Genomic DNA, 27157 nt, shown 5'->3' on the forward strand with positions numbered 1-27157 from the left:
GGGAGACCCTCGGAGCACATCTGTGGGCACAAACGTTATTTTATGGAGTCTTCCCTGCCTCCCCCAACAGAAAGAACCCCAGTGGGGAGTTTGACAAATGGAGAGAAAGCCGTAAATGCCTTGGAGAGGACTGATGTCTTTGCATGGTGTCTGTGGCTTACCCTCGGCAACATCAGCCACGCCTTCCCGGTCAAGCTTTCACAGAAGTCTTCCATAAAGCCTGGCCAGGTCTTGACCGAATCTGACGTGTCTCATTCGGGTTGCTGGCACGCGGCTGGCTGGCCTGCTGTGTTGTGAACACGATCTTTCTCCACGTGTTGGTTTCCACCCGGGCACTTCTGGTATCTGGTTTTGGGTCGTGGGTGGAGACTAGGCCCGTGGTCTTGCCCCCAGGGGCACCTCTGGAGTGACATTCCCCCAGGACCACCCCCGGGCACACCCTCCTGGCGGGGGGGCTGGGCCAGGAACACCAGCAGCAGAGTCCCGGTGGCATGGGTGGGAGCAGCCTGCACGACTGCCACTCAGGGCAGCTTTTCCCCTTCAGACGTCAGACTGGACTGGGTGGGTGGGGGAGAGGTCGAGTTTATTGCACTGTCTCAAAGCACAACTGAGAAACCAGAAAGGAAACTTGTACAAAGCACTGAAGCTACAAGTCACTGCAAAGTATCCACTGAAGTCCCGCGGGTTCAGCAGAGCTCTGCCAAGCGGGGAGAGGAGCCGGGCAAGGCACAGCGGGCGCGGGACAGGGGCCTCCGCTGTTGGCACGCGTGAAGCGCTCTGTCGGGGTGAGGGGTGAGGTGCAGGCGGGCACTGCGGCTTCTCGTCCTCCTGGCTGGCTGGGTCCCGTCACAGAGCGCATCTTACCGCTTTTCACCTGTGGCCCAGGGGCTCTTGGACACACTTGCCTAGTAGAAAATAGGCTTCGAGTGACAGGGCCCCACGCCAAGGGCAGGCTAAAAAAGCACCTCGGCAGGACTCCCGCCGGGAGGCGGGGGCTGCCTCTCAGAGCTGGGGGACGCGAGGGGGCCCCGCGGGGCGAGGCCACGGACTGAAGTCTGACGTAGCCACACGCAGCCATGGACCACACAGGCACCAGCTGTGGCCCTGTGAGGGCATCTAGCCTCCCGAGGTGGATGCCCGCTGACGGAGGCTGCCCTGCCCGGGAGGACACGCAGCGGAGAACAGCGCGGGCTCAGGACAGACCACGTGAAGGGGCGAGAGGCCTTCCACTGGGTCCAGAAAATACATTTCAAACTTGTAAGATCGGATTTCAGATGAGGTATCTCAGGTAGGTTTGTAATACAACAGAAAAGGCAATCACTAGGAGGTTCACCCTCTGAGGGTGCCCGAGTTTCTGCGATGCCCCAGCAGCGCGGGCTGTGTCCTTGAGACGTTCCTACGTCACAGCGGGGCTCAGGCCCCGCGGCCGCTCCGCCACCGCAGCCGCTCCGCCACCTGGGATTCACGCGCACACGTCGGGTTTCGTTCGCCCACCGGCCTTTATTGTTCCAGCTGAGCTGTGTGTCTGCCGGGGCGGGCCTGGCCCCAAGGCGGGGTCGGGGGTGGAGGGGGGCGGTGTGCGCGTGCGTGCGTGCATGTGCCATGTGCGTGCGTGTAGCCCCGTCCCGGCACAGCTGGCTTCCCATCCGGCGCGTCCGCAGGGAACGTGTGCCGGGACCGCGTCTCAGAGAGGAGGTGAGGGCGCCGTGATGGAGGCGGCCCCGGCGGGAGCGGGCAGCGCTGACCCGGGCTGGGGGCGGCCGGTGCTGAGGCGGCGGCGGCGGCGGCGGCGCAGCGGGGACTATTGCATGCAACCGCAGCAGCCGCCGGCCCCACCCGGGACGGCCTCCGCGGGAGTCCAGAGGCCCTGCTGCCGTCGTGACGGCTCGGACCCTCGGCCGAGGCTGTGGGTTCTGGGACGAGACACAGACGAACACGGATGAAAGCAAAGTGGGCCGTCCGACCTGGCTAGACGTGGCTGACGGGGGCCGGCGAGGTGTGTCTGGGGCGAGTGACGCTGAAGCCGACTGTGTCCCCACTCGGGGCCGGCGTCTGCCCTCCCGGGGGCACCTTCAGATGACCTCCCACTCGTCCTCCAGGTCCTCAGGGTGCGGGGTGGTGGCGTGGCTGCCCTGGGCCCCGTGCGAGTGGCTGAACGTCCTCGTCAGCCGCTGGAGGAGGTAGCCGGGTGGGCCCACTGCCCACAGCTCATCTGACGCGGTCACTGCGGGAACGAGAGCCGGCCACACACTGTTACTCCCCAGCCGGGGCTCCACGTCTGCAGGCACTGCCTAGGGGTGGCCCCAGGCAGCCCTCAACCTGCACCGCGGCCGCCTTGGCCTTCCAGTGGGCGGGCCTGTGGCCCGTCTTCCTGGGAGACCCTGGCAGGGTCCAGGCGCTGGGCACCCCTCGGGCGTGATGCTGGGATAGGTCTCGTTTGGGAGAGCCGGCCTGGTGGGAGCAGCCCCGAGGCCCCGCACCACCCACGGGGCCCGGCGCCCAGCACCTGCCTGTGACGCACGCCAGGCTCCCCGGGCTCCTCTTCCAGTAGTCCCCGGCAGGGTTCTTGTCGGTGACGCCGAACCGGCGGGCGAGGTCCCCGTTGGGGCACCGGGCCCACACGGTCCTGGCGCTCAGGGCCAGCTGGCAGGCCTGCAGCCCTGCAGGCAAACAGGGCATGTGACTGTCCTCGGACCCGGGGTGCAGAAGGGGTGGGCCGACCCTCCCCGAGAGCCTGCTCTCCCCTGGGCACAGGGCAGGAGCCCCGGGGAAGGACGCCCTGTCGGCAGGGCAGGCACGGCCGCGAGCCTCGGACCAGAGGCCCCCAGAAATGACTGTCTCACAAGGAACCCCAGGGACCAGGAGCCGGCGCTCTGCTGGCGGGGTCCCCACCCTGGGGCGATGGGGTAGACGCCTGCTGTCAGCGGTCTGACGAGCCCCGTGTGGCCGCTGCCTGCCCGGCACCGCTACCTGGCACATGCTCCCAGTCAGTCCCCACTGGCATCTCCTCGGTGATCCCAGCTCGGACGTGCACGTTCCACCTGCTGTCCAAGGCCCACAGCATCTGGTCGTCGGGGCTGCAGTGGACGCTGACCAAGGTGACCCCGGCAGGCTGGAAGTAGGGAAGGAGATGGGGGTGTGTGATCGCAGGGGGCAGTCCCCCCCAGCCCACGGCAGCCTGCCACGGCGGGAGCAGCAGGCACAGGGGCAGCCCTGCGGGGACAGAGGTGCCTGGCAGACTCAGACCAAGGGACGTCCTCCCAAACACGGAGCCTGACTCTCCAGCGGCCGCCTGTCCCGGGCCCAGCGGTGGGCTGGGTGATGAGAAGGGAGGGCTGCCAGCAGAGACGCGTTGGGTCCAGGGCTGGGGAGGGGGGTGTGCTGCATGCAGGCGGGGACAGACATTGGGGGCCACTGGGGAGGGAGGTGGCGGGGGTCTGGCCTCTGAGGGCACTCACAGCGTCACGCCTGGAGAGCGCACACATGGCCCCGTGTGGGCGTGACTCTGGGTGAGTCCATCAGAGTTCACCAGTACCTGCCCCTAGGTTTGCTTTATTTTTTTGGCTGCACTGTGCTGCATATGGAACTTCCCTGACCAGGGAGCGAACTTGCAGCCCCTGCAGTGGGAGCGTGGTCTTAACCACTGGGTCAGCAGGGAAGTCCGCTGCCTCTACGTTTTCTGTTGGTTTAAAGATTTCAAAATGAAAGCTTAATCTTAGATAAAAGTCACTGAAAAACGCACTTGCTGTCGAGTGTGTTGGGACAGAGGGCCTCTGGCCAGGAGGCAGGTGACTCCAGCTGGGAGCTCGATCTAAGAGGGCGGTGGTCTGGGGAGGAGGCTGAGGCGGGGTCTGGGAGGTGGGCCTCCTCATTCACGCCCCAAGCCCCTCTCTTCTGCCACTTGTCAGGCCGATGGGGCCGGGCCGGCTGTGCGGAGCTGCCAAGAGCATGGCAGGGGCCAAGAGCTGGCAAGTGAGGCGGCCAGAGACCCTCGCCATACCCCATCCCACAGAGGGCTCGGGGAGGGGACGCTCACGCTGCAGAGCAGGCCTGAGCGGAGACGGTGGGGCTGCATCCTCATGGCACTCTGAGAGTACCAGGCCCACTGACACCCGGGCAACCCCGAGCCGGCTGCTGTGGGCACGAGCTGGCCGCTGTGGGCACGAGCCGACCACAGTCCGCAGCACTCTGTCTGTGAGATGCGATCAGAGCTCTGGGGCCGGGAGCTGAGGCACACCCTAAACCCTCTCAGTTGAGAACGTCAACAGTAAAAGGGCCTTTGCTTGCCCGTGTCAGGTGGGGCCGTGAGCTCCTCGGTCCCACTGGGACAGGGGTCTGTGCCCAGCCCTGGAACCCCATCTGTCACTTCTTGGACCAAAAGAAGAACGCGACGTCAGCATCGAGGAGGCAGGGCCGAGCCTGGCCTGGAGGGGCGTGAAGCCTGCAGTGTGGACGTCCCGAGGAGGGAGAGAACGCGTGCCCCCGAGGCCCCACTGTGGTGAGGGGGAGGAGCTGTCCACGCTGGACTCTGCCCACACCCCAGACCCAGACTACTGAGAGGTAGCAGCTGTCAGCTGCGGTCAGAAGCCACGGACTTTCAGGGCCACGTGTTGTGGATGAGCAGAACACGGAGAGACAGATGGGAAGGCTGTGCTGGGGTGAGGGGACCGGGAAAGGGAGGGGGCGAGGGCTGGGGAGGAGGGCGGGAGGAGGGATGGGGGGAACACCCCCACCTCCCCCAGCCCTCTGCCCTCCGCCCTCGGGCTCTCTGACCCCCTGGACTGCTCTGCACTATCTCAGAACCCCTTGGCCCCTGCCCCGCTGCCCGTCAGCAGCCTTCCCAGGGCACTGTGGGCCCACAGCCCAGGTGTGGGACCGGGCCCCCACCACCTGGAGAGCCAGGCAGACAGTCCTCAGCAGCATGCCCGTCTCCTTCCAGGCCTGCCCCTCGCCCGCAAGGTTAGCTGGAGCCCACCCTGCTCAAGTGCCTCCCCATGAAGCTCCCTCCCTGCCTCTTCATTCTCCTGTTAAAGTGACCAACCCAGACAGTGCATTAAAAAGCAGAGACATCGCTGTGCCGATGAACGTCTGTCTAGTCAGAGCTATGGTTTTCCCAGTAGTCATGTACAGATGTGAGAGTTGGACCATAAAGAAGGCTGAACGCTGGAGAATTGATGCTTTCAAACTGTGGTGCTGGAGAAGGCTTTTTTCTCCTTAAATGAAAACCATTACTCCAGGTGTCGCAAGCCATTTACAACACTTAGGGAAAACCATTTACTCCATGCGTCTAAGGACGTAGTAGGGGTGGCGGCTGCTCCCCGCACCCCAGTCACCACACAGGGGGTCCTGTCCCAGAATATGCGGGTCCCCCACGGCTTCCCCCATGGCCTCTGGCCTCGGTCAGTTGGTCGATCACGGGGCCCAGCACAAGGAGGGCGGCGGGCCGAGAGGAGAAGCCTGGCAGTGCCCCCGCCATCACTGCTGCCTGTTTCTCTTCCCGGCGCTTTAAATCCTCCTGCGGCACCTTGACCAGAACAGATGGTGACGGCATCCTGTGGCTGTAGGCCCGCCTCTCTCTCGGAGGTTCTGGGTGGGCCTCTGTGTGCTCAGAGCAGACTCCCATGGTGTCTCCTTCCGAGGCGCCCGGTCCTCCCCCATGGCTTCTGTGGACACCTGCGGGCTGGGCCTCTGCTTTTCCTCCGTCTATCAAAGCGGGGGTCTGCAGGGTGAGGGGACACGTCACCAGGTGCTCCTCCCGGTCCCTGCTGTCCCGAGCGCCTCTGTGCAGCCCTCCACCCGGCACTGGGACATGTCCCGTGCTCGGCCAGGATCTGGAACGGCGGGTCATGGCACTCCAGGACGTGGGGGTCCAGCAGGTGACCGGAGGTGAAGGCCCGCCTGCAGAAGGAGCAGATGTATCCGTGCAGAGAATGCTGGTGGTGCTCACAGTCTTCCAGGGCGCCAAGCACCTGGCAGCAGCTGGCCGCCCGACAGGTGACCTCAGCACTCGGGGCCTCTCAGGCTCCCCAGCCACCCGCGTGAACACATCCTGGAGGCTGAGGTGCCTCTGCACGCCCCTGTTCTTGAAGAATGCGTGCTCCCGGCCAGGGGTCCCACTGTGCGGGCAGTGGCTTGGCCATTCCAGGTGCCCCCACCAGGCGGGCAGGCAGCACCTGCGTCGCCCTGCGTGCCAGCGTCCACAAACTGGCTGGGGCAGGGCTGGAGAAAACTCTTGAGAGTCCCTTGGACAGCAAGGAGGTCAAACCAGTCAATCCTAAAGGAAATCAACCCTGAATATTCATTGGAAGGACTGGTGCTGAAGCTGAAGCTCCAGTACTTTGGTTGACTCATTTGAAAAGATGTGAAGAGCCGACTCATTTGAAAAGACCCTGATGCTGGGAAAGACTGAAGGCAGGAGGAGAAGGGGATGACAGAGGATGAGATTGTTGGATGGCATCACCAACTTAATGGACATGAGTTTGAGCAAGCTCCGGGAGTTGGTGATGGACAGGGAGGCCTGGTGTGCTGCAGTCCATGGGGCTGCCAAGAGTCGGACATGGCTTAACAACTGAACCACAAAAGTGTCTTCAACAAACACCCCTCGCCCTACCTGCACACCACAGCCAGGACGCCCAGGGAGGCATCTCAAAGGCCACTCTCTGGGTGGCTGGTGTGAGCGGCCTGTTGAGAACCAGAACGTGGACAGCCTCTCCAGGGCTCTGAGATTGGAGGTGTTCAGAGGTTTGGAAACACATCTGAGGGCAGATGGCAAGAAACGACGCGATGAATAAGAGGGCCTCCCAGCTGAATGGAGGACTCAGCGCAGGTCCGACGGGCACACTGCCCCCGCCTCCAGGAGAACAGGGGTTAAGCTGGAGGCAGCAGCGGGAAGACAGACACCTGCCCAGGGAGAGTCCACGAAGCACATGCACTCCCTGCCACCTGCCCCGGGAGCTCCCGAACACAGCCCAGCACAAGTTCCAGTGACCTGACTCCCGCAGTCAAACAGCCAGAGAGCCAGGAGGGGCTGAACAGGAGATGGCTGGGAAGCCTGCTCTCCCATGACTCCCGCAGTCAAACAGCCAGAGAGCCAGGAGGGGCTGAACAGGAGATGGCTGGGAAGCCTGCTCTCCCATGACTCCCGCAGTCAAACAGCCAGAGAGCCAGGAGGGGCTGAACAGGAGATGGCTGGGAAGACTGCTCTCCCATGAGCTGGCCATCTCAAACTGGGAGGCTCACTCCTACTGAGCCCCGAGGAAGATGAGTAAGACCACAGTGGTTCTCAAAGCTTGGAATCCCTGGGACTCGTGCAGGGACCTTTCACAACAGCTCTCCAGGTGACGTGGGCTGCAGCCTTCTGTAAAAACCGCTCTGCTGCTCTATGGCGCAGAAGCAGGCAAGGCAGTACTACTCAAAGCCATCTACACATCTCAATGCTGTCCCTGTCGGAAACCCCAGCTAGCGTTCTCAGAGAAAGGAAAAGCTGATCCGAAAACTCGCATGCAATTGCAAGGGACCCTGAACAGCCAAAACAATCTCGGAGAAGAACACAGTTGGGGATTTCCCTGGTAGTCCAGGCAAGAATCTGCCTAGCACTGCAGGAGACAGAGATTCAATCCTGGTTGGAGAACTAGGATCCCACGTGGTGTGGAGCAACTAAGCCCGCGTGCCAGAGCTACTGAGCCCACACGCGGCACCTAGTCTGTGTGCCTCAACGCAAGATCCTGTGTGACGATGAGGACCTGATGCAGCCAGACAGACAGAACTAAGTATTAAGAAAAGAATACACTTGGAATTTCAAAACTATTGTAAAACCATGGTGATTAAACAGTGTGATACATAAGAAAAGACACGTAAATCAATGGAACAGTATTGAGAATTCAGAAATAAATCTATATGGTCAAGTGACTTTAGACAAGGTTGCCAAGATTATTTAGTAAAAAGAAGTCTTCAGCAAATGGTGCTGGGATGACTAGATAGCAAGCACATAGCAGAATGAGGCTGGAGCCTCACTTAACACCATATATAAAAATAACCTGAAACGTATCAAAGATAAATGTAAGGGCTAAATCTCATAATGGTTTCTTAGATAGGCACCAATAACAAAAAAGATAAACTGAACTTCATCAAAATTAAAAATTTTTGTACATCAAAGAACACCATCAAGAAAGTGAAAAAACCAACATATAGGAGAAATTTCTCCTGATAAGGGTCTAGTATCCAGAGTAAAGAACTCTTAAAATTCAACAAAAAAATAAAACCCAACAACAAAAAGGCAAATAACTGAAGTTTTAAAAGGGCAAAGGACGTGAGTGGACTTTTCTTCAAAGATGTACAGATGGCCAACAAAGACATGAAAAGGGGCTGAATGTCATCAGTCACCAGGGACATGTAAGTGAAACCACAATGAGGTTTCACTTCACACTTGATAGGATGGCTAAAAAAGTATTAGTAAGGATATGGAGAAACACGAACTCCCATATATGTTGCTGGGGAGGTAAAACGGCGCAGCTGCTGTGGAAGACACTTAGGTAGTTCCTCCAAAGGGTAAACGCAGAATTCCCACGGGACCCAGAAATCCCACTCCTAGATACACACCTCGAGAAGTGGAGCAGATGTTCCCAAAGAGCTACACCAGTGTTCACGGCAACGTTCTTCATAATAGCCCCGAAGTGGAGACAACCCAAATGTCCGCCCACTGATGAGCAGGGGACAGAGCGTGGCCTGAACCACACGATGGAGGGCATTCAGCAACAGAGACAGAGGAGGCGCTGACAGCCATAAGGCACGGATGTGCCTCGAGAAGAGGATGCTCGGTGCAAGAAGCCAATCGCGAAGGCCACGTGTTGCGTGACTCCTTTTACAGAAACATCCAGGAGAGGGGCATGAACACGAAGAGAGGCACATGCATGCCTGTCGGGGGCTGGGGCGCAGGAGGCCTTCACTGGGCACAGCGCACCCTCTGGGACGATGACACTGTCCCGGTAACGTGTAGTGACAGAGATCACACAACATGTGAACGTGCCGAATGTCACAGATGGGAAGTCTTACGTATGTGTATTTTACCACAGTTTTTTAAAAAATAGAAAGCAGACAGGCCTCGGTTGTAACCATGTGCTATCACTATGAGGAAAGTCACAACTGGGGAGACTGGGTAAGCCGCGCAGGGTCTCTGATTCCTTACAGAGCCTGTGAGTCTGCAGTCACTGCAACAAACGTTTCAATGAGGAAAAGCAACAGGCAGCCTTGAGTTTTGGTTTATTCATATTCAAAACCACAAAAATGAAAAAAGAGAAAAGGATGCTGTTTTATAAAATGGGGTAAATAAGGAATTAAAGATTTAAAAATCATTTGGAAATGCTGAAAAAAAAAAAACCAAAAAAACATGTATAATCTTGGTGTGCTTCCAAAGACTAGGACAGAAAGTGTGTGTTTGTGCATGTGTGAGTGTGTGTGGGTGTCCGCCTGCTCCTTAGTTTTAAGTGCCCTTTAAAGAGCAGCTGCAGGGTGGGTGATGGGGAGGGGCCACACCCGCTTTCTGGAAGCACCCAGATTACAGCCACCAACATGCTCTGATGTTTACAAATCAAAGGGGCTGCTCAGGCCCATCAACACCTCAAGCTGCTGTCCCATGTTCTCAAAAGATAAACACTCATCACTAATCATTACCAATAAGTAACACATTTTATTTACTCCAAGTCATCAGTGTTACAGGACAAGCCATTACTCTTTCCTAGAATTTATTTTATACACTGAGATCCTGACTAGACACGACACTGAGGTTAAGGAGTGAAGTTCTCAGTGATAGACTGTTCCCAAACCAGGACTCCAAAGGTCCTGCCGCTGTGTGCCCTGACTTGGGGCCCAGGGTGACTGCTCTCAGGTGAAGGTATTCATAGTAATTGCCAAGTGCAGATAAAATACTTCTGAGCCTCAAGAACATGTACTAGAAGTGTGACGGGTTCTGTGTTCCCTGGCATCCAGTTACATACAGTACTTGTCAACCTGGCTCTGAGCTTTTCATCTACTGGATGTCCCAAGAATTTGGACGATAGCTGTTAAGTTAGTTGTGGTAAGACCACATACTCTGAAGATATACAGACAGTCAAAAAGCACGTGAAAAGATACCCAACACCACAAATTATGAGAGAAATGCAAATCAAAACTACTGTGAGGTACCACATCATACCTGTCAGAATGGCCATCGTCAAAACCTATGAACAACAAATGCTGGAAGAGAGTGTGGAGAGAAAGGAACCCTCCCACAGTTAGTGGGAATGTACACTGGTGTAGGCAGTATGGAGAGCAGTGTGGAGGTTCCTTTAAAAAACTAAAATTGGAGCTGCGATACGATCCAGCAATCCCACTCCTGGGCATATACCTGGAGAAAACCATGATTCAAAAGGATGCGTGCACGCCAAAGTCCACTGCGGTGCCACTTCCAACAGCCAGGACACGGACGCCACCCAGGTGTCCGCCGCCGAAGCCGTGGGTCAGGAAGATGTGCTACATGTACACAGTGGGATATTACTCAGCCATAAAGAGACCAAAGTAAGCCTTCTGCAGCAGCATGAATGGACCTAGAGGCCGCCTACCGAGTGAAGGGAGTCACACAGAGAAAGGCAGATTTCCTACGGGGCTGCTTACGCGTGGGAGCTAGAAAAGGGGCACAGGTGAACTCAGTTACAAAACAGAAGTACAGTCACAGATGTAGGAAACAAAGGTATAGTTGCCAAGGGCACAGGGAGGGAGGATGTATGGGGAACTGCGATGGACCCATACACACTACTATATATAAAATAAGTAACTAATAAGAACTTCCTGCTGTTGAGCACGAGAGCTCTGCTCCATACTCCGTAACGGCCTATATGGGAAAAGAAGCTTAACAAGAGTGCACATGTGAATAACGGACTCAGCCTGCTGCACACCTGACACCAACACAACGCCGCAAATCAGCCGCGCTCCAGTGAGGGCTGAACAAAAACGCCACGCGCTCACAGGAGAGACGAAGGATGGTGCCGAGGGAGCTGATGGCCCTGGTCCCCGCCTCTCCGCTGGGGGCACCGGAAGCAGAGAGAGGGCTCCCCCACAGGTCCTCCATCCTTTGCTCTGCCATCTTCATCAGCGCTGGTTTTCTACCCCATTTCACGAGACTGCCAGCTCGGGGCCTGGCGGTGCGGCCTGACGGCCTCAGGGGCCTGGAGCCCACCCAGCTGTGCGCCTGGCTGACACCACAGGCTGCGGTCCCTGCCATCTGCAGGGCACCCCTGCCCCTGTGCCCTCCCCGAGCAGCAGCCCCTTCTGGCCCCATGGCTGGCCGGGCCCTGGCACCCACAAACAGGCCTCCTGAAGGAGCCGCTGCCCCGTCTACCAGCCCAAGGGGACCCGTCCAGGCCCACCCCACAGGGCCTGCCCCAAGGGCCCCCCACACTCCCTCCCCTCAAGGCTGGGTGGACTCAGAATCCATCATGCTTTTTCATTTTCACAGCCCTCAGAGCGCCACACATGGCTGGTGGCACAGAGCCTCTGCTCAAGAAACCCCCACATAACTGGCATCTGGGGGACAGCAAGGCTTGGAACCCCTGGGAGGAGAGGGGCGTTAGCACCGCCTCTCTAGAGCACTCCGGCTGGTTTGAGCCATGGGCTCGCCAAAACCAGCTTGGGGCTGGAAGGGCCCTAGGAGACCGGTTAAGCCCAACTCCCTCACATTCTGGGTGAGAAAATGGACAAAAACTCAGGCTGAGAAGTGAGGGTCCTGCCCATCTTCTAGAAATGAGGTGTCCAGGGCTCAGACCAGAGGGCTCCAAACTTCTGGCAGACTGGGCCTCGATTCCAAGGAATGAATACACATGTGTGCATACACACGCTTCCTGCAGGCAGAACGTGAGTGTGCACGTGTGCTTCGCCACTTCAGTCGTGTCCAACTCTTCGCCACCCCATGGACTGTAGCCCACCAGCTCCTCTGTCCATGGGATTCTCCAGGCAAGAATACTGGAGTGGGTGGCCATGCCCGCCTCCAGGGGATCTTCCTGACCCAGGGACTGAACCCGTGTCTCTTACATCTCCTGCACTGGCAGGCGGGTTCTTCACCACTAGCGAGCGCCACCTGGAAAGCCCAGCAATGTTAATAAACCCAGGCGTAAAGAAAAAAAGTCAAAAATTCTACAGCCAGAATAAATGTTTATCTAGACAAATCACTCTGGTAGGGACTTCATGTGACCTTGGATGAAGTTCACGTGAAGGAATATTTCGGGGACACCGAGGTGAATGAACTGGGAGCCTGCTGGGCACACAGACGCCACGGGGAAAGATGCTTCTGAAGAGAAACCCTGACCCCGCATGGCGGCCAGTCATGCTTTCCTTCCCCTGCAGGCTCCCCCTCCCTCAATCCAAATGAACCTCGAGCCCACCTAACATCTGGGAGACGCGGTGAACTCTGCCTTTCCTGGAGGATGCGGGGTCTGGATTGAGCACCCCAAGGCAGCGGCAGGAAGCCCCAGGCTGCCAAGCCTCGGGCACATTCAGCCCCTGGCACGTGGCCCTAGGTTTCCGCGCTTCCTGAGTTCTGTCTGGTCACTTCAGTTCTTCCGTGCCTTCCCTGGAGCGGATCCCGTGCCGCCTCTCATCTCCTCCTCCTTTCACGGGAGCCTGAACAGTGGACACTGGGGTGAACAGCCTGTATCTACATGCAGGGCCAGTGGGCTCTCAGCGTGCTGCCTGGGCACGCCCGTCCTCCCCTCCTGGGCTCTGCGTCCTCAGCTGGCAGGGGCAGACGGCCCGCGGGGCTCCCCTGCCAGGTGTTCATGCTCCGGGGCTGGGGCACGGTGGTCCTGGCTGCCCTGGGGCCTGCCGGGCAGCCTGGGGGTGTCTTCAACCCGAGGCCCGCAGACCCCGCTCTGCACGCTGCCTTGGCCCCCGGGGCAGTCGTGTGGGAGCCACTCTGCTGTTAGTGTTAAAAGTATCTGGCTGAAGTCTAGGATTTTCTCTGGAGGGTGAGCCGCGCTGCTGAACTGCTGACCCAGCTGGGCGAGGCCACCAGACGCGGGCTCTGGACTGGAGCAAAGTTCCTGGTTTCTTTCTTCCTCTTGCTGCTGATGGCAAAGCCAGAAGGTGACGGGTGACTCCTTCCCCGGCACAACCTCGGAATCCAGTAAGATACAGCAGTTGCTAGCTGCTGGGGGATGTGCCAAGGAAAAGACTGAGAAACAGGTTTCCTGGGCAGAGGTCACGTTCTCTTCCTCCTGAGCCGGGCTGGCAGGGGTGGCCGTGCCGGGGAGTGGACCGCAGCCTGCATGCAGGGTCAGCGAGGGCGCTGGCACTACTGTGCTCCGAGTCTGTGGAGACTTGACCCCGGGGCACTGGCCCAGGTGCTCAGAGGGCTTCTCACACTCAGCAGCGGAGCTGAGCGCCCCGTGCTGGGGGCCTGCTCACCGGGAGAAGGCCAGGAGGGCAAGGCCCTGGGAGGGGCCTCCGGGGGGGCACTCGCACACACCTGTCGGCCGGGATAGGGCCCATGGGCGTTTGTTTTGGCCTCTGGGTCGACAAGTTGAGAGATGGTGAGGGGACGGCTGCAAGGCTGGGGGGTCTGGCTGGGAGTCACAGCCCCCCAGTAAGAGGAGAGAGGGCAGGGCCAACCCAGGAGGACGGGGTCTGAGGAGATGGAAGCTCAAAACAGCAGGTGTTCAAATGGAGCCACGGTGGGGTGGGGTGGGATATAAAGGCAGTTCTCAAAAAGTGTTTTTCCTCAAAATGGAGCTGTGCTGGCCAACGGCATGAGCCTCCATTCTTGGAGGTCTTATCCTGCCCTCGCAGGCAGCACCACTAAGGGCATCAGAGGACCGCGTGTGGGACAGGAGCCCCCGACACCTCGACCCCAGCCAGGGGTGCTCGAGGAGACAAAGAAGGGGCGCAGGAGGGGCGCGTCCTTGGAGGGACCCTGACTCCGCCAGTGGGAGAAGGGGCGTGCAATGCCCTGGGCTCAGCACGGGGCGGGGGTGCCAGCCGCCGAAGAGCTGTGACGCCCACAGCTTCCCGGGCAGTGGGCACCGTGTCCTCCCCTCTCACAGGAGCGTGGGGAGCCCAGGGGTGATGACGCGAGCAGAGGCCACACAATGCACGGACTGGGAGGCAGTGGGTGAGCAGGAAGGGGCTCAGGAGCCGAGTGAAGCCCCCCTGCCCCCAGCAAACCACACGGCCCAACCACCATGGAGAGACCACCGTCAGCAAGCCTCACGCACGCTCATTCCCCACCCCCCCAGTACATAAAACCACCATTGTCTAAGGAAAGCTGTGTGGAGAGGACACAGGAGAGACAGGAGGCAGCAGCTCAAGGGACATGGGGTCTCAGCCCGGCAAGAAACTTCAAAACATCCTCGGAGGGCCTCCCTGGTGGCGCAGTGGATCAGAGTCCACCTGTCAACGCAGGGGACACGGGTTCAATTCCCGGTCTGGGAAGAGCCCACATGCTGCGGAACCACTAAGCCCAGGAGCCGCGAGTACAGACCCCGTGCTCCGGAGCCGGGATGCTGCGAGTATGGGGCCTGCGCTCCGGAGCCTGGGAGCCGCGAGTACGGAGCCCACGCTCGAGGGCTCCATACTGTGCAACAAGAGAAGCCCCCAGAATCAGAAGCCTGTGCGCCACGACTACAGGGTAGCCCCCACTCACCCCAAGGAGAGAAAGCCCTAGGACAGCAATAAAGGTCTGTGCTGTGCTCAGTCACTTCAGTCCTGTCCGACTCTGTGAGTCCCCATGGACCGTAGCCTGCCAGGCTCCTCTGTCCATGGGATTCTCCAGGCAAGAATACTGGAGTGGGTTGCCACATCCTCCTCCAGGGGATCCTCTTATCTCTTATGTCTCCTGCATTGGCAGGCGGGTTCTTTACCAGTCAGTGGTGCCACCTGGAAAGCCCCAACAAAGACCTAGCAGAATCAAAAAATCAAAGAAAGAAAAAAACATCCTTGAGGGCAAGAGAAGACTCAACAACTGAGAATCAGCAACAGGAGTATCCAGAAATTAAAATATAATCACAGAGGGAATTTTCCGGTGGCCCAGGGGTTAAGAGTCAGTGCTTTTACTGCCAAGGGCCTGGTTTAACCCCTGGTTGGGGAACTAAGATCCCACAAATCATACAGAGTGTGGAGGAAAAGAAAAGTATATACAAACATATTTTAACATTTACATATGTATATTATATACATACATATTTTAACAGAAAAAACCCCTGGAGTCTGCCGCAAACTCCCCAGGCCGACAGTCGAGTTCCCCGGAAAATGAGCCAGAGGCCCTCGCCAGGCTCCTTGGGCACTTGATGTTTCTCCTGTGTCCTCCCCTGCAGAGGGGCTCACTGGGCAAGACTTAGGACTCACTGCCGAGAAGAACAAGAAATTGATGTCTCAACAGGCTCAGACAGTGCCCCATAGAGGGACTGCAGGATGAAGAAGAAAATGGGATAAAAGTGTAAGAGAAAGAAAATAGGAGAGAAAAGGTAAGAAAAGCAGCGCCGTGGCACAAAAGCAAGATGCCCAGGAAGAGCACCTGTGGGGTGGGAGAATGGGGTCAGGGGGTCGGGCAGAGGCCTGGAGGAGATGCCAGCATGAGCCAGCACAAGCACGGGATATATCCCAGAACAAAGGCCACGAGCTCCAAGCTGGAAGGCTTCCTGGCACAAAGACTAAAACAGACTCCCCCAGGCACACACTACTCTCTGCTCCCAAGACAATGGGAACAAGGAGATCTCACAAACTTCTAGGGAGAAAACACAGGTCAGGTAGCAAGGATCAAGTATCAGAATGGCTTCAGACATCTCGACAGGAATACTGGATGCCAGGAGATGATGGAAGAAAACCTACAGATTCTAAAGGAAAATGATTTCCAACCTAGATTGATAAACTCAAGACAAAGTCAAGGACGAATGTGAGCAAAGACTTTCAGACATGCAATGTCTCCAAAAGTTACCTCCACAAACCTTTCTCAGGAACTGACCGGAGGAGAAACTCCACCACGGCAGCGACAGGCAGAGGAAGACACAGGATCCAGAAGAGAAGAGATCCCACACACCAGCAAGACAAAGGGTGACCCCAGGAGGACAGAGCGGCAGGCCAGACTGCAGCTGGCCAGGGTGTCCAGGGAGACAGCTCCAAGAAGGGGATGGAACCGATGTGTCTGGGCATATGGAGGGGAAATGGACTCAGCTGGCGGGGAAACATTGAGGCTGAATACGCAAACCATAGAGAAAACCAGATGGAAAAACAAGACAATGCTCAAGCCCAAGGAAAACAGTCTCGCAGATAAGAAAATGGGGTGCAGTTCACTGCCAGCTCAGCTCTGAAGGGTGTGCGCCCCACTGCAGCTCCGTAGTGCTGGGAGGAGGTAGGCGGGGAGGCAGGGCAGATGGCTGGGGGGAGAGGCACCCCCTGCTTCCAGCAGGAGTCAGATGAAGACCCCAGGGCTAGAAGCATGGAGACACAGACTCCTACGAAGCTATTTAGGGAGACGAAGCTAAGAGACAGTTGTTCTCCTGAGTGGGGACCGTAAGGGGACATGAGGTGCTTGTGGCCCACTGGGTAGACCCGGCTGACTGGTGAGCTGTCCTTACCTGTGCGCCCAGCACTGCCCCCCACGGCTGAGGAGGAGAGGCCGCCCGCCACACCCTCCCGTGAGCCTGTCCCAGGCACCTGCGTGCAGACAGCTGGGGTGGCGTCCGGCAGTTTGCACACACACGCCACGCTGCCTGGGCGAGCCCTGGCGGGTCAGCCACAGAGCTGGCAGGGGCACACGGGGGCAGCCAGCCTTTTCACCGGGAGAAGCCTGGGCCCCAGCACAGACAGGCTTCTGTGCCCAGATATTCGGGGTCCGGGTTACCACACCCCTCCCCCCAGCGCAGTGATCTCACAGATGTGTGCTCCGGATCCAGGGGACCAGGCCGAACAGTCTGGCGGCTCCGCAGGACGTCCTCACCCAGAGCCATCATGCCGGCCACCCAGGACGCCGGCTGCCCCTGGAGTCTGCTGAGGACTCTCCAGGCCGACAGTCAAGTTCCCTGGAACCTAGGCCCTCGCCACCCCATGTTTCTCCTGCGTCCTCCTCTGCAGAGCGTCTCACTGGGCAAGACTCAGGACTCAGCGCTGAGAAGAACAAGAAACTGATGTCTCAACAGGCTCGGACAGTGCCCAGCTACAAACCGTCCCTAGCAGCAAACCATCCTACCCGGCACACCACGGAGCAGCACCTTTCCCTGCTCAGAAACACTGGCCAGACCAATTTCTTGCTGCTGACCGGAAACGCACCCTGGCTCTGTGAGTTCAAGGCCGATTTCATCCACAGAAGCCGCAGCTGGCAACCCTCAGTGACCTGGGTTTCCTTCCTGGCTGGGACCCTGGCCTACCCCGCTCTGCCTGAGGTCTCTTATCACTTCCCTCCCTCAGAGGCAGCACCCCCCCGCCCCCGCTCCCCAGCACGGCTCAGTGCACCGTTCTGCATTCATTTAAACATTTTTACTGTTTGATACAAGTTTTTTTTGGCTGTGCCCCATGGCTTGTGGGATCTTAGTTCCCCGACCAGGAATTGAACCCGTGCCCCCTGCAGTGGAAGCACGGTGTCCTTCAGTTCAGTTCAGTTGTTCAGTTCGTGTCTGACTCTCTGCGACCCCATGAACTGCAACACGCCAGGCCTCCCTGTCCATCACCAACTCCCGGAAAGTCAAACTCATGTCCATCGAGTGGGTGATGCCATCCAGTCATCTTATCCTCTCTCATCCCCTTCTCCTCCTGCCCCCAATCCCTCCCATCATCAGGGTCTTTTCCAGTGAGTCAGCTCTTCGCATGAGGTGGCCAAAGTACTGGAGTTTCAGCTTCAGCATCAGTCCTTCCAATGGTGTCCTAACCACTCATAATTAGTATAACTGCAGACTCTTCACAAGAGCGGGGTGGGCACCACCCAGCTTCACTCCCCACACTTGGTCTCTGAACTGGACACTGTCATATAAACAGCAGCACAAGAGCTTTGGGACATTTCTGATTATTTTCCAAGGTGGACTCTCATTAGCAGATGATTCAGTTAGGAACTAAGGACTTACTCCGTAAGTAATTAAGTTCACTGCAAGATATTCACAGAACAGAAGTAAATTACAGGCGGGAGAGCATTCAGCCACAAGAGCACAGTGAAGCTGTCACCCCGGCTACCATTTTGCGGGATGTCTTTATGGACTTTTTCAATGTACATGTCTTTTTTTTTTTTTTCACACAAAAATAGAATCATCAGACAGACTTTGGTAACTGACATTTTTATTCAACAGTGTGCTGTGAGCGTTTCTCTGTGGGAAGCAAGATTCCTCCTTGCTGCCCGTGTCTGGCAGAACTCGCCTCAGCCCTCACGGCAAACCCCCAGCCACATCCTCAAGAAGCAGAGGCCTCCGAGACACCAGGCATGGAATTCACAACGTTCTCCTCTCTTACTCTTTTATAATTTATCTTGGGCAGTGCTGGGGCTTTGTGGCCATGCAGGTTTTCTCTCATGGTGGTGGCTCCTGGGACTGAGGAGGGCAGGCTCTAGGCTCCCGGGCTCCGGAGCGCAGACTCAGCAGCTGTGGCACACAGGCTCAGCTCCCCTGAAGCACGTGGGACCTTCTTGGCCCATGGACTGAACCTGTGTCTTCTGCTTTGGCAGGAGGATTCTTAACCACTGAGCCACGAGGGAAGCCCTTCTCTTTCTGTTATTAAACACCAGGGACTGTCAGATGCGATGGTGTCCCAAGCTTGGCACGCAGAGCTCCGAGCTCCCCATCCCAGGATGCCGTGTGGTGTTCCTGTGCGATGTTGCTCACTGGGCTGTGTGGAGGGATTTAGCCCATGGTGCCCCAGATGCGGTGAGAGGAATCTGGTTTAATTACCCCAAGGCCTTGTACTTTGATGTCAAGAGGGAACATGAGTCTTCAGAACACCCCAAGACTCTTGGAAGCAGGCACCAGGTTGGACCTGCAGAGCTTGGCTTTGGGGCGTGGGTACCATCTCCTTCTGCCATCTTGTCCCCGCCTGAGTGACCTATGCCAGCCATGCGGGGGCGGTGGTGGTGGTGGAGCTGCATCCAGGGATGCCCACACACCTTGGCTGGTAGTAGAGAGGGTGAAGACAGCTTTCCCTGTGAGGTCCCAGCCGGGCAGGGTCCCCTCTCACTCTAACGCCTCTCTGAAGCAAGCCTACTGCCCCGAGCTGGGAACTTCTCTGAGATCTGGTTGTGTAAAGTAGCATCAACCTCCGTCCCCACCGGCACCACCTGTGAGCGTGACATTCTCATGGGATTTCCCGTTACCATGCGTGCATGTTTGTTTTTTTTAGTTGTTGTTCATATAGCTAAAAATACCTACAGTAGTTGAATTTAAAATAAGTTTTCACCATTTGCCAGTCACATGAGTCTTGATTTTGCTGGTCTCTCTCTTTTCCAGACAAAGCTGTAATCCACGCCAAGTAGATGACCCTGGAGCCCGGCTGGAGCCACCCACCTTGGGAGGCCTGGACACCGGGCATGTTGAGGAGGAGCAGGGACTGCCCAGAGGTGGGGCGGGCAGGAGGGCAGGGGAGGCCCTCTGAAGGCAGCGGTGGGCCAGTGCAGGCGGGGGGCTCACGGTGCCCACAGTGCTGTGAAGTCACAGCATCAGCTGTGCTACTGTGGAGGCACCGCTAGTGCGGACAGAAAACGCTCCCACCAAAGCAGCAAGCTCCAAAGAAACCATGCTGAACACAACTATAAATATTTTTTCCACATCCTTCCAAATGTTAGCAAGTCTGCAAACTGAGTCATTTGTTTTGAGTACTTGGTTACAACTTCACCCCGAAACTACTGCAGGAGGGAGGTGCTCCCAGAGAGAGCAGGACACAGAGACAGGGAAACTGCTGCTGGTTCCAGAAGGCCCCTGCGGCCGCACCGCTCTGTGCCCTGTAAGGCCTGTTGTGGCCTCCACAGACTAGCTGCACACACATCCTACCTGGAGATCAGGATGCTCGTGCCCAGGAGTAAATAAAACAGAGCAGAGAGAGGTCGATTATGATCAAAACACAGAAACACCATCCACATTCTAATACCTGCATTCAACCAAACCATCCCGACTTTCTAAACCATTTTACAAGGCCTTGTACCATCCCCACTCTGCCACTGGACTAGTCTTCTCAGGAACTTCTGCAACTTGAAGATTAATCTGAAATTCAATTTAAAGGCAGGCTTTGTCCTAAAGCCCCGCCTGGGGGGCCACCGGCTGAGCCTGTGGCACGCTGCCTGGACTCGGTGCTCTGGGGCTCGTGCAGTCAGTAGGCGGCCCAGGCCTTGGTCCTCAGCAGACCGTGGAAGAGCTTAGCAAAAGGCCTGTGCAAGGGTAAAGCCTGGTTTTCCCCACAGGAACCAGTTCTGTAGCTACAAGCTCAATGTGCACTTCTCCTACAGCACACTGAAAGCTACTAAGAGAATGTGGTCCATTCAACGGAAGTGCCCGAAACAGTTAATGCTGAACAGCCCATTGAGCAGTCACTACTTTACTCAGAGTACAGCTCTGAGGCCCTTTCATTTGAATTTGTTCTATTTTGGCATTTTCTTGGGCAAAGCTTTCATCAACCCACAGTCAATACTTTACAGTTAAAGTGAAACTCGCTCACTTGTGTCTGACTCTTTGCGACCCCATGGACTATACAGTTCATGGAATTCTCTGGGCCAGAACACTGGAGTGGGTAGCCTTTCCTTTCTCCAGGGGATCTTCCCAACCCAGGGATTGAACCCAGGTCTCCCACATTGCAGGCGGATTCTTTACCAACTGAGCCAAAAGGAAAGCCCAAGAATAGCAGAGTGGGTAACCTACCCTTCTCCAGCTCATCGTCCCAACCCAGGTATCAAACCGGGGTCTCCTGCATTGCAGGCAGATTCTTTACCAACTAAGCTATCAGGGAAGCCCATAGTCAATAGAGCACTCCAAGTAAAGCTTATGTCCCCCCATTTTAGCTTTGCTTCCTAGAGGGTCTTCCAGAATATAGATGCTGAAAAAAGAGGAGCTTATGATTTCACGTCATCCTCGATGACACCAAAAGTATGAGCAACTGAAGGAAAATGGAGGTTAGATGGCCTTCATCAAAATTAAAAAATTCTGTGCGCCTTAAAAGACACCGTAAAGAAAGTGAAGGAACAACCCAGAGGGTGGGAGAAAAGCCTTGTAAATCATAATTCTCATAAGGGTCTGGGACACAACTGAGTGGGTGGGTATGCACACATGAGATGCACACATCCAGAATATATGAAAAAGCCTTACAGCTCAGCAGTGAAAAGACAAGTCAGTCAGTTCAGTTCAGTCGCTCAGGCGTGTCCGACTCTTTGAGACCCCATGAATCGCAGCACGCCAGGCCTCTCTGTCCATCACCAACTCCTGGAGTTCACTCAGACTCATGTCCATCAAGTCGGTGATGCCATCCAGCCATCTCATCCTCTGTTGTCCCCTTCTCCTCCTGCCCCCAATCCCTCCCAGCATCAGACTCTTTTCCAATGAGTCAACTCTTCGCATGTGGTGGCCAAAGTACTGGAGTTTCAGCTTTAGCATCAGTCCTTCCAACAAACACCCAGGGATGATCTTCAGAATGGACTGGTTGGATCTCCTTGCAGTCCGAGGGACTCTCAAGAGTCTTCTCCAACACCACAGTTCAAAAGCATCAATTCTTTGGTGCTCAGCTTTCTTCACAGTCCAACTCTCGCATCCATACATGACCACAGGAAAAACCATAGCCTTGACTAGATGGACCTTTGTTGGCAAAGTAATGTCTCTGCTTTTGAATATGCTATCTAGGTTGGTCATAACTTTCCTTCGAAGGAGTAAGCGTCTTTTAATTTCATGGCTTCAGTCACCATCTGCAGTGATTTTGGAGCCCCAAAAAATAAAGTCTGACACTGTTTCCCCATCTCTTTCCCATGAAGTGACGGGACCAGATGCCATGATCTTTGTAATGAGCAAAGTATCTGAATATGTTAGTTCCCCAAATAAGACACATAAATGACGAATAAACACACAAGATGCGCACTGGCCCTTCAGGAAATGCAAATGAAAACTGTGAGGACGTGGGAATACAATGGTCAGCACGGTGGCCGCGGTTGGCAATGCTGCACCGCAGGCCTGCGAGGTGCTGAGGGGGCAGGTCCAGAGTCCTCATCATAGGAGAAAACTGTGCATCATGACAGGTGTTGACTGGACTTACTGTGGCGACCACTTTGCAATATATATACAAATGCCGAATCACATTGTGCCTGTGAGACTAACACAGTGCTACACATCAGTCACATCTAAATTAAAACTCAACTGAATTATAACAAAACTGCCAGTTTGGATCAGATCAGCTTTCCTTTGTGTATAGGACTGTTTTAATACAAATCAGAACATTCAGTAACCCCCATAATATAAAAACTAGCGTTTCCTATTTCAATGAACTTTTTACCCTGTTTTTTAAAGAAAACCATCATGAAATATTGTTTTACACCCACTAAGACAGGCTTTTTAAACTGGCCAAAAAAAAAGTTTTTCAGTAAGGGTGTAGAGAAGTCAGCACCCTCACACGTTACTGGTAGAATGTAGAACGGTGCAGCCAGTATGGAAAGCAGTCTGGCAGTTCCTGAGAAAGCTAAACATACAATCAGCATATGACCCAACAATCCACTTAAAGTCACAGACCCAACAGAACTGAACACACAAGTCTGTACAATTTTGTACAAGAATGTTCACAGCAGCATTATCCATAGCAGCCAGAAAGTGGGAACAACCCAAAGATCCATCAGCTGACGAATGGGTAAACAAACCATGGCAAATCCACACAACGGAATGAATGAAAGTCACTCAGTTGTGTCCAACATGAATATACAGTCCAAGGAATTCTCCAGGCCGGAATACAGGAGTGGGTAGCCTTTCCCTTCTCCAGGGGATCTTCCCAATCCAGGGACTGAACCCAGGTCTCCCTCACTGCAGGCGGATTCTTTACCAGCTGAGCCACCAGGAAGCCCTGGTAGAATGGAATGGAATACTATTCCAATGGAATACTATTCAGTCATTAAAGGAATGAAGTACTGACACGTGCTACAGTGTGGATGAACGCTGAAAAGATGACGCTAAGTGAAAGACGGCAGATAAAAACGCCACCAATTACAAGACCCCATTTACACAAAATAGGAAAATCCAGACCAGGCAAGTGCATAGAAACACAAAGGAGACGGGTGGCTGCCAGGGCCGCGGGGTGACGATTCTGAGAGGAGGTTACCAGTGGGCCAGGGGTTTCTTTCCAAGTGAGAAAGTTCTAGATTGGAGAGCAGGGATGGTTGCAGAGCTTTGCAAATATACTAAAAAGCACTGAGTTGTATACCGTAAAGAGTTAATTATAACCCTTCCTTTAAGATAAAGCTGCTAGGAGGTGGCGATGACTACCAAAGGAGTCAGACAAGAGGGTGCCGGCTCGTCTAAGGAGAGTTTGAGAACAGCAGAGAAACCCTCGCCACCCATCAGCAGAGCACCACATGGCCGGCCGGCCACACCCCGTCCCCTGTGCTGCGTGAACTGCAACTGTCAGCCAGCACTGCGTGCAGAGGAACACGGGGCCGGTGTGCACACAGAACCTTCGAACTCAGACACGATTCCACTCACTCTCGTCATGACCCCGTGAGAGGAAGATCCGCATGGAGCCTCCCTGTGGCCGTGGCCAGTGGCCTGAAAGAACTCGGCACGGGCCTCTGACTACAGCGGCTCCCAGCACGCATCCCAGGCCTCCCGGGCAGGACAGGTGGTCCTCAGCCGTGCACCCTGGCCTCTGCTGCCGCACCCCTGGGGGTTTATGGTGTCCAAATGCAGACGGCCAGCAGCACAGGCGCCCGCCCGACACCGGGCTCCTCGTCTCCGTTCACGCGTCTGTTCAGCCAGCCACTCCCGCCGCTGCTGCGCGTGAGGCTTCATTTTTTTCCGAACAAAGTCACAAATGGGGACTAGAAAGCACTGGAGTAAATAGCTCATTAAATCACAGCCTTCCTGCAAAAGTTTTAACAGAAGTACACTTAGCATAGTCACCAGGGCCACTAGCTATTTAAGAGTAACTAAAGAGTGCACGAAAATCAGACTTCAGCTTTTGATTTGAGTGGTAGAACAGTCAAAAGAAAAACATTTAGGATACATGGTAAACTAAAATACGATAGGCGTTGGGGATGGGATGGGATGCATAAGAAAAATAATTTCTGAAGACTCCCCTGGGGGTCCAGTGGCTAACAATCCTCCTTGCAAAGCAGGGGACGTGGGTTCAATCCCTGGTTGGGGAACTAAGACCCCACATGCGTCAGAGCAACTGAGCATGTGCACGACAAGAGACTCTGCGCCACAGAGAGACACCTCGCGTGAAACTATAGAGAGTCTGCGCCATAGAGAGAGACCTTGCGTGACAACTAGAGAGTCTGCGCCACAGTGAGACCTCACGTGACAACTAGAGAGTCTGCGCCACACAGAGACCTCGCATGACGCACAACTTAAGACCTGATGCAGCAAATAAATATTTTTTTAAAAAGGAAAAACTATTTCTTCAACAAAATAGAAAAGGCACTCACAAAATAATGGTAATAGGCTCTCTCATCACAAGATCTTTATGGGACTTTTACTCTCTTCCTTTTGGATATTATTTGCTTTAAAGAAAATAATGCTCATTTTTAAAAAGTCAGAAACAAAACATTTTTGAGAAAGAAAAAGCAGCCCTGGCTCAGATCATCGTGAACCTGTTCAGCTCTAAACTCCACAAATACCAGACTCTGAGTTGGAACGCCAGGGAATGAGTGTGTGCTGACCCCAGGCACACTCAGCCCCCAGCGCTCGGATACGCGCCTCCGCCCCGTTTGCTGGGAGGCCCTCGTCGGCAAGTGCGTCCTCTCCCCACCTCAGCACCTGACCGGCCAACTGGGGAGCTGGGATCAGGCAACCTCTGCTCACCTGGACAGGCGGCTCAATCGCTATCCAGGCCGGAAGCATCAGACTGGGGTTCAGCGGCTGGGTGCCAACGCGGAAGTAAACGCCACCCCTGGAGTCACAGGCCCAGACGTGCTGGTTTCCACAGGCCAGACTCGTCAGTTTCACAGCTCCTGTAAACAGACAGAAGGCACACGTGCTAGCCACTTTCGTGTGATGACTCACGGCTCATGTAAGCTATGAACTTTGATTTTGTTCTTCAAAGGAAGAAATGACACTGCGTGTGCAGCTGAACTCTATGGCTGGAGAATATTATCGCACACGAGAGTCACCAAGGCCTCTGGGTGCCCAGCCACCCGCCTGGCGCCACACTGCAGCCCTCCCACACCAGAGACAGAGGAGTCAAGATGCCATCAGCACACACCCTGAGCCACCAAGCACGGGTTAATACCTCAGCATGGTGGACATGGAACAACAGACTGGTTCCAAATAGGAAAAGGAGCACGTCAAGGCTGTATATTGTCGCCCTGCTTATTTAACTTCTATGCAGAGTACATCATGAGAAAAGCTGGGTGGGAAGAAACACAAGTTGGAATCAAGACTGCTGGGAGAAATATAACCTCAGATATGCAGATGACACCACCCTTATGCAGAAAGTGAAGAGGAACTAAAAAGCCTTTTGAGGAGAGTGAAAAAGTTGGCTTAAAGCTCAACATTCATAAAACTAAGATCATGGCATCCGTTCCCATCACATCATGGGAAATAGATGGGCAAACAATGGAAACAGTGTCAGACTTTATTTTTCTGGGCTCCAAAATCACTGCAGATGGTGACTGCAGCCATGAAATTAAAAGACGCTTACTCCTTGGAAGGAAAGTTATGTCCAACCTAGATAGCATATTCAAAAGCAGAGACATTACTTTGCCAACAAAGGTCCATCTAGTCAAGGGTATGGTTTTTCCAGTGGTCATGTATGGATGCGAGAGTTGGACTGTGAAGAAAGCTGAGCGCCAAAGAATTGATGCTTTTGAACTGTGGTGTTGGAGAAGACTCTTGAGAGTCCCTCGGACCGCAAGGAGATCCAACCAGTCCATTCTGAAGGAGATCAGCCCTGGGTGTTCATTGGAAGGACTGATGCTAAAGCTGAAACTTCAGTACTTTGGGCACCTCATGCGAAGAGTTGACTCACTGGAAAAGACTCTGATGCTGGGAGGGATTGGGGGCAGGAGGAAAAGGGGACGATAGAGGATGAGATGGCTGGATGGCATCACAGACTCGATGGACGTGAGTTTGATTGAACTCTGGGAGATGGTGATGGACAGGGAAGCCTGGCATGCTGCGATTCATGGGGTCGCAAAGAGTCGGACACGACTGAGCGACTGAACTGAACTGAATGGGTCTCACAATGAGCTTCATCACATACACAACCGTTAGTAGCAAATTCTGGGTCTGGGGTGAGAGAATTCATTGTTTGCATAATCTTGATCCTAATCAGAATTCAGTCTAGTTCAGTCGCTCAGTCGTTTCTGACTCTTTGTGACCCCATGGACTGCAGCACGCCAGGCCTCCCTGTCCATCACCAACTCCCAGAGCTTACTCAAACTCATGTCCATCGAGTTGGTGATGCCATCCAACCATCTTATCCTCTGTCGTCCCCTTCTCCCCCTGCCCTCAATCTTTCTCAGCATCAGGGTCTTTTCAAATGAGTCAGTTCTTTGCATCAGGTGGCCTAAGTACTAGGAGTTTCAGCTTCAGCATCAATCCTTCCAATTACAATTGACTAATGAAGCCTCCTGGAATCTTCATTTCTCTTTTTACATTTCTCCTTGTTTATTAAGCTAATTTCAAGAGGAAAAGAAGTGGGAGGAGCCTTTAAAGAGAAATTATATTTGATTAAGAGTTTATCTGGGAGAAAGAGCAACAGCCAACAGTCGCTGAACCTCACAACAACCATACCTGGTTATTATTGCCCCAGCTCACACATGAGGCCATCAGGACGTGGACTGAAGAGATCTGTCCAAGATCCCAGAGAGAAGGCGGCTAAGCCAGGAGGCAAGGGTGCACTGGGGTCTGAACCCAGGCCAGGCCAACTCTCCCTGCCGGCTGCTTCTGGCCTCGGGCTCCATACCTGCTGAGTGCACAGATCTTACAAGTTCAGCCTCATCACTGCTGACAAGTGAATATACCGGAGTAACCTGCGTCTTATCCTGTCA

The 27157-nt window shown here is 55.1% G+C and overlaps 1 protein-coding gene and 1 long non-coding RNA gene across 17 annotated transcripts in view; one reads left to right on the plus strand and one right to left on the minus strand.

Annotated features, from left to right (window-relative positions):
- Positions 1-566: 566 nt before the first annotated feature.
- Positions 567-27157, minus strand: part of TECPR2 (tectonin beta-propeller repeat containing 2) — a 99583-nt gene continuing 72992 nt past the window's right edge. For 8 of the 16 annotated variants that reach the window (XM_086362826.1, XM_086362827.1, XM_086362822.1 and 5 more), the window contains 5 exons: positions 24969-25117; positions 5525-5719; positions 2971-3112; positions 2511-2660; positions 567-2224 (listed from right to left, as the gene is read on the minus strand). In XM_086362826.1, the coding sequence (XP_086218952.1) occupies positions 2073-2224; positions 2511-2660; positions 2971-3112; positions 5525-5719; positions 24969-25117 (788 nt within the window). In that variant the 3' untranslated portion in view covers positions 567-2072. The other 8 variants (XM_086362832.1, XM_086362834.1, XM_086362829.1 and 5 more) reach the window with 5 other exon arrangements.
- LOC147348918 (uncharacterized) lies at positions 13054-19787 on the plus strand. The gene is made up of 3 exons (XR_015149397.1): positions 13054-13150; positions 18294-18422; positions 19440-19787. It is a non-coding gene; the product is annotated as an uncharacterized LOC147348918 (long non-coding RNA).

This window comes from Bos grunniens, chromosome 21 (genome assembly GCF_055505025.1).
Source record: "Bos grunniens cultivar Pamir isolate PY7600 chromosome 21, Bosgru_T2T1.0, whole genome shotgun sequence".
Classification (NCBI taxonomy): domain Eukaryota; kingdom Metazoa; phylum Chordata; class Mammalia; order Artiodactyla; family Bovidae; genus Bos; species Bos grunniens.